Below are 11,134 nucleotides of genomic sequence, written 5' to 3'. Positions count from 1 at the left end.
TCCGAAACAGACGACTTATCACAACGACCACGAACTTTTATATTGCGCATTTTTCGACATGAAGCTGCGTACTACTGTTTACCACGGAAACTACCGAATAAGTAGAATTTACCGACAGATTTAAGATTTTCTGACGTCGATCCGAAATAAATGGCGATTCAGATGCCGGATCAATCAAAGCTCTAGCGGGAAAAAAACACCAATATGAACGATATGCACTATAGCTGTTCCCAATAGAACTGCTTTGTTCTGCGCGCCGTGAAATGATTGACAAAATACATTACCGAAAGAACAATCGCATTTGAAGCGGGCGAACGATTACTATTAACAATTATATTTCTTGGTCGAAAGAAGGGGCGGACGAAGCCCAATTCATCATTTGATTCGGGCTACTCATAAAGCCATCTCTGTGCAAAAGAGTGTAATGTCTCTGATTGGACCTACTGAAATACTAAAATTTTATTTTTTTAAATAATTGTATCTGTTTATATCAATTTAATAATAGCTTATTTTTATTCAGGCTTTTTGTAAAATATAAGGTATAGGGAAATTAATATATAAAAAAACATAAAAAGTTGCAATTCAATGTAAATAAATATAAATAAGGTTTTAAACTGTATTCTATATTCATATTGTGCCAAGAAAACGTTGTAGTGACATCGACATTTCTTAAATTAAGTTTTAAATTTGCATATAAAAATGTCTTTACATTGTCATGGGGTTGATTTTTTAAACGGCGTAGCTATTCAAGATGTTAATAGGAGTAGAAATTGTAGAACGGTACTTACTTACCATAAGGTTCTGAAGGTCCAAATCTTCCTTTAAATTTTCATCTAGTTTTAAAACTTTTGAGTGGAACGAAGTTTTTTCAGCGAATATGTTTTATTTTTGATTATTTTCACTGTAACTTACAACTTTTCATTGTAACACACTGCATACGTACTCCGTTAAAATTCTGACAACAAAGTGTGTTTGCGCCAATGCGGGGAAAGATGCAAAGCTCAACCAAACAAAATAGAATAAAAACACAATAGGGGGGTTTTAGTTTTAAGAATTATGGCAAAGGCCGTATTTATTAATAATAATAATAAATAATAATAATTGGTAAGACAGATTACCTGATTTGCACAATAGCGGGGGAGCGCGACTTCGTATCGAGCGATAGAAGAGACGAGTGTCAACCAACGATCAAAACATGAAGGAAGGTGGAGGCTTTGGCGCCATTCGCCACTCGTTGAAATCTGTTTACATTTATGTTGACAGATCTAAACGAGGTTAATCATTTACAAATTAATTATGCGTTAACCCATTGTTAACGTTACAAACAAATAATTACCAATCTAAATTAAACATGCCGCCCACCTTGCAACATATTGAGATGTTGTAACTAAAATACAATAATAAATAAATTTTTTTCAACTTTTTTTTTTCATTCAATTTCAATTTAATTCATTTTTTTTTCTTTATTTCTCTTTTTTTTTTTTTTTCAAAAAACATTGTGTAACACTATGTGTTACATATGCCCGACAATACCCACCCAAATATGGTGTAGTGGGCTATCGGCAACCCTGGCGTCGCTTGCACCCGATGAGTTACGACCCTGGCATAAACTTCCGGCCCGAGTACCAAGGCCACCCGACCAGGCCTATTAAAATCGGGATCTGCCAAAGGAAGACCTAAAAATGAGTCACGAATGCGCTCGGGGATTACCGCTGTAGGCGTAAGCGCATGGTCCAAATTGGTTACCACAGCCACAATTGAAATGGACTGACTCCGGTCATAGATCGAACTAACGGTCAGCCGACATATTTGGCTACCTTCGATTCTAGAAGTAGGGAGTCGAAGATTATGCACCAAAGAGGAACATATCTGACTCTGCCTACTACACGGGTCCAAAACCGCCCTCACAATAGTGGGTCGATCGGACGACATAATTTTGACTATCAAAGTCGGGGATAGGCAGATACCTGTTTGGAGGGACAACAAGCCGACCAATCCTATCTGCGAGGGGGGAGACGGACGACTATACGGACTGTTACGTGACCGATACCTATCGGTCCGCGGACGACGCTGACGATTATTAGTGGGTTTAACCACGGTCTTCGAATCTTCATGAAGGAGGGTGTGGTGTTCTTCATTGCATACGGCACATTTTCTTTTGCTTCGGCAGTCCCTAGCTTGGTGGGATTTAGATAAACACCGTATGCAGTCATTGTATTTTAGGACAATGCGACGTCGCATGTCAACATTCATAACCCGGAAGTCACTACATCTATCCAGCGGGTGCATGCGATCACAAAGGCGACATTTATGTGAGGCCGCAGATGAAACCTTATGGGTTTCGGACCTTAAATTATTTTCCGACTCCTCCAAATGAGGTGTGGCAACCGGAGCCGCAGATGGACCCGAAGATCCGGACTCGGTTTGTAATGTATCATTTTTGGGGGGTGAATCAAGAACCGGAGCCGCAGATGAATCCGTTGCTATGGATTCGGACTCGGTTTGCATCGGTTCAGCGAGGGCCGCAGATGAATCCGCTTTATCGGATTCGGACCCACGTTCTGAGATTTTTACAGCCGCGATCGGCTCAACAAGGGCTGCTTCCACTGCAGCTGACGACATTCCAGCTTGGGGATCGGTGGGCCGAGGTTCATTATAATCAAAACCGTCATCAACATTCAAAAGTTCTTCTTCCGAATAGATTTTCACCGACATACTATATAATGAGAAGAGAACAATATTATTCGTTTGCGGGAGTGTGGTCGGTCAAAACGACCAACTTTGTAATGGGCCGTCTTACAACGCCGTTTTCCGTTCGAACGTCCGCGACTCTAACATGACCGTCGGTGCCCGGAAAAACATTTTCTATACGCCCTAATTTCCACGACGTTGGGGGAAGCTGATCATGACGAACAACGACTAGATCGCCAATCGCCATTTCTCTTTGGGGAAATTTCCACTTATATCTCATATGCAACTGCTTGAGATATTCATCTTTCCACCTTAAACTAAACTGGTGGGCAAGGGCCTGAACTTTCCTAAACCGATTAATTAGACTTAATGGTTGCTCTGTGATGAGAGGTTCAGGCGGGGCTAACAAGGGGGCACCAATCAAGAAGTGACCTGGCGTCAATGCAACGATTTCTCCTGGATTATCCGACATTGGACACAACGGCCGAGAATTAAGACAAGCTTCGATCCTAGCCAATACCGTGGCTAATTCTTCAAACGTAAATTTTAAATTTCGAGATTGCTTCCGAAAATGTAACTTGAAGCTCTTGACTCCAGCTTCCCATAACCCTCCCATGTGAGGGGCACCAGCAGGTATAAAATGCCATGATAGTCCCTGGTCTGATAAAGACGAGGAGGCGGAGTCAGCGCTTTTTTGGAGGAAATCTTTAAAATTTCTTTGAAGTTCACGCGATGCTCCAACAAAATTTGTTCCATTATCCGAAAAAATGGAATGGGGACAACCACGTCGAGCAATAAATCTATGTAACGCAGCCAAAAAATTAGCAGTCGACAAATCGGACACTGCTTCCAAATGAATTGCCTTTGTAGAGAAACATACAAAGACACATACATAGCCCTTTGTTATTTTACAAGACCGACCTAGATACGATTTTACATCAAACGGACCTGCGAAATCCACACCAGTGTTTGTAAAAGGTCGATTAAGAGTTGTTCTCTCAGGGGGAAGGGCAGCCATAAATTGACTGCAAGCACGTTTCTTCAACAGAAGGCACACTTTACAGCGACGAACAACCAGCCGAACCAAACTTTTCATACGCGGAATCCAATATTCCAACCTCAAAGTTCGCATCATTAACTGGATATCACCATGGACAGATTTTTGGTGGGTATATTCTACCAACCGTAGAGCAAAGGCACTCCTATAGGGGACAATTATAGGATTACGTTCCGAAGGTGCAAGTGTGGGCGAATTTACCAGTCTACCATTCATTCGCATGACACCATTGTCATCTAGGAAAGGATTGAGAGGAGCCAACAAACTCTTACTATCTAACGCCTTCTTGTCTAACAGATTCTTATAATCGCTGACGAAATATATTTTTTGAGCCGTATTGCACAATAATTACGTGCGTCAATAATCTCTGCCGAGGAAATGCGTCTAGTGGGATAGTAGTAATGGTTTCTATACCGGGGATGTGTTTGACGAATAAATCGAAACGCGTATACAATGAAGTGAAGAGCTCTACGCAAACAAGAAAAGTCTTCCAAAATCTCTTTAAATGTCGACGGAAAGAAAGCAAAGTGACATTTAACGGGTCGCATTTCCATTTCAGTACTAATCGGAGCCAGATCACGAATAGACCATTCCGATTTAGTTTTACCTAGCCAACTAGGACCGTTCCACCATAGGGGGGAGGCTGACAATTCTATCGGAGACAATCCTCGACTTCCTAAATCAGCAGGATTATCTTCAGATTTAACATGGTACCAATTATAATTGCCAACATTTTCTTGGATTCGACACACCCTATTGGCTACAAAGGTCGTCCAAGTAGAGGGGGTTCTCTTCAACCAGGCAAGAACTATAGTCGAATCTGTCCAACAATAAATTTGATTAAATTCCAGATCTATTTCCCGCACAATAGTTTTCAATAGGTCTGATGCTAAAACTGCTCCACAAAGTTCCAAGCGAGGAAGCGAAATTGATTTCAAAGGGGCAACTTTCGTTTTGCACGACAGCAAATTAACGAAGATTTTTCCATCGGGGGACTCGACACGTATATATACTACCCCCGCGTATGCCTTTTCCGAGGCATCGGAAAAGACATGAAGTTCAACAGAAAATCCTGGCACATATTGAACCCATCTAGGTATCCGAATCGAGTTAACATGCGGATATGTTTCGACAAAACTTCTCCATTCAGCCTCAGTAGCTGCCAGAAGTTGATCATCCCAACCAATGTTGTCCAGCCAAATCTTCTGCATTATCATTTTCGCCCTAACAATCACAGGGGCCAACCAACCGACAGGGTCAAACAATTTCGCGATTGCCGAAAGAACTTCCCTTTTAGTGAAGTGTTTATTGACAATAGGACTCACTTCGAAGAAGAAACAATCTAAACGCGCATTCCACCTAATACCCAGAGGTTTAGAACTACTAGCTTCTACAAACGATAAAAGCTGAGCATCTACCAAATGCTCAGGGGGGAAGCAATCCAAAATAGCTCTATTATTCGCTGTCCATTTTCGCAGCTCGAACTTTGCCGACGATAGTGCCCTAATCAACTGGTCCCTAGCTGCCAATGCAGTCTCGATGTCATGAGCTCCTGCCAAAACGTCATCAACGTACATACATTTTCGCAATATATGCGCCGCGAGGGGAAACTCTGACTCAGTATCATCGGCCAGTTGAAGAAGCGTTCTAATCGCTAAATATGGTGCACAATTTACACCGAACGTCACTGTCTGTAGTTCGTAATCTAGGACCTGTTTTGTTGTTGAATTCCGATACAAAATTCTCTGAAGGGGCGAATGCTTTGAATCTACACGAACTTGCCTATACATTTGAGTAATGTCCGAGTTAAACACGAATTTGAAGATACGCCAACGGAGGATCAAAAGAACTAAATCTTGTTGTAAAGTTGGGCCTACGTGCAATATGTCGTTAAGACTCTGCCCATTCGACGTTTTATTCGAGGCATTGAACACTACTCTAAGTTTCGTGGTCTGTTTTGCTAGGTTTATGACGGGGTGATGTGGTAGATAACACGAAAGGACATCCATAGAAGTATTTGCGGGTACCGGCCTCATGTGGTCAAGTTCCAAATATTCCGATAATACCTGGTCGTAAACTAGTTTTAATTCAGGCTTTTTCAATAGAGAACTCTCATTCCGATAATATTGTTTGAGGACGTTCGCTCGAGACTCTCCCAAATACCCGATAGCGCTAATCTCAGATTTAAGTGGCAGCGTAACTATATACCTACCCTCTGAGTCCCTACGAGTAGTCCGGGCGTAATTATCCTCACAAAAACGGTCCGATGGAGATAATATTTTGCGTTTAGGAGGCTCTTCGATTTCCCAGAATCGCAAAAGGGTCTGTTGGATTTTGTCTTCCTCTGCTACATCGACAGTAGTGGCAAATGTTCGAACTTGTGTGGCTGGGATAGGACCCGTAACAAGCCAACCAAATACAGTATTTTGAGCAAGCAATGCTCCAGACAAAATGGGACGACAACCATCTAACAATATTTTTGGATAAAGATCAGCACCTAACAGCAGATCGACGGGACGAGATTCAAAAAGGTTAACATCTGCCAAGCGAAGATCGGGAATTTGTGACCTTAAGTCGGAATTAACCACAAACGAGGGAAGATTTCCAGAAATGGCACGCAAAACTAAAACGTTGGTTTCCAATTTCAGAGAAGGGTCGAAAGGACTGCTAATTTGTAAACGACAAGCTTTATTAGCCGTGGCCGAGAGTGAACAACTAACTCCTGAAATTACAGCATTCGTAGAACGCGCAGGGAGCTTCAAACGAGTTTGGAGTCTCTCTGAAATGAAAGAGGACTCGGAAGCAGGATCTATTAACGCCCTGGCAGGAAATGAAACACCTAGATGAACAATATTCACCATTGCGGTACCTAAGAGTACAGCCTTGTTCTGCGCGGCGTGAAATACTTGTCGGGCAAGCAACCGGCGGATGTGCCGGGCGCGCAATTTTCTGAATTAGGGGGGACAGTCGAAGGCGTAACACTCGAATTTTGGGGGGCATTGCTAGTAACGGTGGAAGTTCGATTTGAATTACTAGAGGTAATATCATTCCGATGCAACAACGTATGGTGGGACTTGTTACACTTCGAACACCGACGTTTGCTATCACAATTCTTAACTTCATGATCGTTCCTAAGACAGTTGATACAAAGATGATGACGTTTCATTACTTTGTATCGATCAGCGGGTGTGAAACTCTTAAAGCGGGGACAGTCATACAATTTATGACGTTGATTTTGACAAATTAAACAATTTGAACCTTTCGAAGCGCGGGGAGAACGCGGTGGCTCTGGAATTCTGATATTTGAATGATGCGCTTGAACTTTACTATTATTTGACCGCTTAGACTGATCTGTTGCACGCATATCATGGAGGCACATGAGCGTACGTATGCGCTCAGTGAGGAAGGCATCCAAGTCCTTCCAGGACGAAAGAGAAGATTTATCCTTAACACTCTGCTCCCAAAGAGTCTGAGTAATTTTTGGCAATCTCTGGAGACACAAAAATACTAATATCGGATCCCAATTTTCCGTATTGACATCATACACGGACATCGAAGACAGGCATCCATTGATACCACGTTGGATCGACTTTAATCCGGAACTAGTCTCACTATAGAGGACCGGAATATCAAACAAAATTTTCAATTGGTTATGAACCAGAAGCCGAGGGTTATCATAAGTTTCAACTAGAGCCTTCCACGCGAGCTCGAAACTACGATTAATTAAAGGGAACTTCGATACAATCTCGCGAGCTTCACCAGAAGTCTTTCTAACCAGATGACAAAGTTTTTCAACGTCGGTAAGACGACCATTAACAATATATATAGCCGTAAACAAATCCCTAAATGTTGGCCATGAGTGGAAATCACCTTCAAATATGTCCGTATCGCACGGCGGTAGGGCAAGGTTATGGACACAATCCAAATGAGAAACTTCCTCTGTAGTCCTAAAACTGGCACTATTATTTCTCACAATAGAGGAAAGCGGAGTTGGTATCTGCGAACGATTTTCGCGGGAAGCATGAGTCGAAGTACTCAAATTGTTGTCCGTAGCTTGCGAGTTTTGTATGGGCGACTTAGCTGAAGTCTCGCCCGGCGTTTCTATCAACGAAGCAACCGAACCACAAAGACTACCATTAATAGAGGAAGTACGATATTTTTTGAATTGCCCTAGCTTTCTATTAATTGCGGACTGGCAATCGACATAGATTTGAAATGACGAATTGTATTTCTGATCAACCGCATCGATAACTTCTTTCGTCGTCTCTACTGACGACATCATATAGTCACAGCACTTTTCAAATTTGTCCTGTGCTTGCGTCCAAAGTTTTTCTAATGCACTAAGATGAGACTGTAGCGCATGAATATCGAGCTGGTCATCACGCATCGTATTGAAACGAGCATTAAACTGGATGACCGCATCCGAAGTTCTAGTGAACATATCAATTGGGGTGAATGACATTGTGAATAAATTTCCCGAAATCTGTACTACAAAAAGCAAGAAGGGAACGACTAAAGCACGATTTGCTCAGATAATTTATACAAAATCCACGAATTACTGATTCTTCTTCGCACAATATACGAAGAAAACACAAAAGTTTATACAAAAACTCCAAAAGTTTCAAAAATCAACCGAGTTTTTCCAAAGTTCAAGAAAAATACCGAAAAGCTTCCGAAAATCTAACAAAACCGCACTATAGGGCCAAAGAAATCGAAATTTTCCGAGAAATAAATGCCTTGAACCTCTCACACAATAGTGAAATATCAAAAAAACCGGTCTAAAATCACCAAAATTGTAATCTCCGATGAGATATTTAGCAACCAAATGCAAATATACAATGAAAATATGTGAAAATGTTCAAATAAATAATAAAAATATCAAATATATATTCAAAGAAATATCAATATATAATAAAATTGTTAAATTGTGTAATTTTCCAAAAAAAAAAAAACGTATTTTCGCGCACAAACAATTCAAAATATTCAAATTTTTATTATTTTCTACCGAAAATATTGAGATTTTATTATTTTTATTTCCACAGTTAACCTACTATTTAGGCAATCAACTACCAAATGTAGCGTATTCTCAAAAAATAAATTTTAAAAAATAAAAATTTTATTTAAAATCTCCAAAGTAATTAAAATTTTGAAATTCCAAACGAAAAAAATCAATTTTAACACTTTTTATTTAAAAAAGTCGTATTGACCGATCGTAGGGTGTACGCGTTATTAATTTTTCCAAAAACGTCGTTCTCTAACACCCAATTATCGTTCAATAATAATCAAAAATAAAATTTGAAAGATTTTAATATTTATGTTGGTTCCGTTTATCGAGGTTCACCTGTAAAATATGTTAAGTTGCGTTTATCGAGGGTCACCTGTAACACAACAGACAATACCAAACGTATGTATGTATGCGTGTGTGTGTAAAGCGGCTGACCGACTAAGCACAAATGATGACCGCTAACGCGCAACAACAACAAACAAACCAACGTAATTGAAGTAAGTGTATTTTTGGGGGTGATTTGTGAATAATTTTTTAAATCTTAAAAATGCAATTTTGCAAAAAATTTAACAATTTTAAAATTTCAATTATACCAATCGATGGGGAATTTTATGCACATTAAAATGATACCCCACAACAATATTTTATTTTCAACAAAGATACCAAAAAATACACTTTTTCTTCAATTATTTTGATTTTTCTTTATTTTCAATTTGCCGTCGGCAAAACAATATTTGCTAACTAGACGGAGGGGACGGGGTAAGCGACGCGTTGTAAGACGGCCACAAGGAATATCAACGACGCGATTGTTGTTGTTTTTACACAATTTGTTTTTTCTTTTCTCTTCAAGAAAATTATTTATTTAAATTCACCGGCACTTTTTTCACTGTACGTACCTGATTGTTTTTGATAGAAACACGATGATGATGTTAAGGAGATGATGTGGTGGACTGTATAGATGGTGATGATGATGATATGCTTTGCAATTAGAAAAAAAAGAAGAAAACGATTACTTCTTTTACCAACAGCTCGTTCGTAATCCGGTACGAATGGACCAATGTTTGCGCCAATGCGGGGAAAGATGCAAAGCTCAACCAAACAAAATAGAATAAAAACACAATAGGGGGGTTTTAGTTTTAAGAATTATGGCAAAGGCCGTATTTATTAATAATAATAATAAATAATAATAATTGGTAAGACAGATTACCTGATTTGCACAATAGCGGGGGAGCGCGACTTCGTATCGAGCGATAGAAGAGACGAGTGTCAACCAACGATCAAAACATGAAGGAAGGTGGAGGCTTTGGCGCCATTCGCCACTCGTTGAAATCTGTTACATTTATGTTGACAGATCTAAACGAGGTTAATCATTTACAAATTAATTATGCGTTAACCCATTGTTAACGTTACAAACAAATAATAAAAAAAGGGGTATACACAAAATTCTTCAAATAATTTTAACCGAGCACGTGCAGAGCCATTGGAAGCTTTCGGAAAGGAACGTAAAAAAACTCAACAGAAAAAAGTTAACGCTTTGTGTTTTTTTCAAATGATGTGAATGTGCAGATTATTCGGAAACTTTTCTGGAGAAATATTAGAAAATGTCACCAAATAAGAGTTAACTCCCTGTGTACGCTGTTTATTTCACTTTTGCTTTTTGAGTATGTGCAGAAACGGCAGAATATCTTGACAAAAAATTGGACATCAGAGCACTCGGAAAATATTGTTAGCTGGTTTAAAAGAAAAGAAAACACTGAAGTATTGGTAAAAGGTGTTAGATATAATGCCGAGTATATCTATGTGTTGTAAACGATATTGCAATTTAGTTGTACAGCGATATGTATGAACGCTTACGATAAAACGCGGAAGATAGCTTGTGGTTCACGCGTTGATCCAAACTCAACTCAACTCAGGTTTGTTTATCTATGTGATGACATTTAGATGCCTAAAGGTTAGCTGCATGTCAAATCAGTCATATTTTCGTTAAAATCTGTCTATTTTACAACAAGGATGTAGTATTAGGAGTAGAGAGATTTCAACGGATATGTCCCTTTAAATTAACGGCTGGGTTTTTAATTATTTTTAACCCTTTTTTTTAACTATCAATTCTGACTTAAACATTTGCTTCCTCCCTTAAAACAAATATATGTTTCAACGTCCTTTTTTACATACAATGACATAATGGAATGGTAAGCCAATTTTTTTCATTTTTTTAAATTAATTTTTGCAATAAATGGACTTACATTATAAACATTCGGGGTCGTTAGCTATCTCAGGCCATTAGGGACCAATTACACATTCGGGGCTATTAAGACAAAGGGTACAAATCTGTTCCTATAAAATATCTTCTGGACGAGGATCACCGAATTGTAGATCAGCCA

At 39.5% G+C, this 11,134-nt stretch overlaps 1 protein-coding gene across 2 annotated transcripts; it reads right to left on the bottom strand.

Annotated features, from left to right (window-relative positions):
- Positions 1-1,468: 1,468 nt before the first annotated feature.
- LOC131803509 (uncharacterized) lies at positions 1,469-10,079 on the bottom strand. Of its 2 annotated transcripts, XM_059124859.1 has the most exons (3): positions 9,961-10,079; positions 9,650-9,731; positions 1,469-2,716 (listed from the first exon to the last, which is right to left on the bottom strand). In XM_059124859.1, exon 3 carries the CDS (start codon positions 2,713-2,715, stop codon positions 1,507-1,509), a length of 1,209 nt encoding a protein of 402 aa, XP_058980842.1. In that variant the 5' UTR covers position 2,716; positions 9,650-9,731; positions 9,961-10,079; the 3' UTR covers positions 1,469-1,506. The 2 variants fall into 2 exon arrangements, with proteins under 2 accessions (XP_058980842.1, XP_058980841.1); XM_059124858.1 differs by having other exon boundaries at positions 9,650-10,079.
- Positions 10,080-11,134: the final 1,055 nt, after the last annotated feature.

The sequence above is a fragment of the Musca domestica genome, unplaced genomic scaffold, assembly GCF_030504385.1.
Source record: "Musca domestica strain aabys unplaced genomic scaffold, Musca_domestica.polishedcontigs.V.1.1 30, whole genome shotgun sequence".
Classification (NCBI taxonomy): Eukaryota; Metazoa; Arthropoda; class Insecta; order Diptera; family Muscidae; genus Musca; species Musca domestica.
The sequence above is the reverse complement of the archived record's forward strand: the minus strand, read 5'-3'. Positions and strand labels throughout refer to the sequence as shown.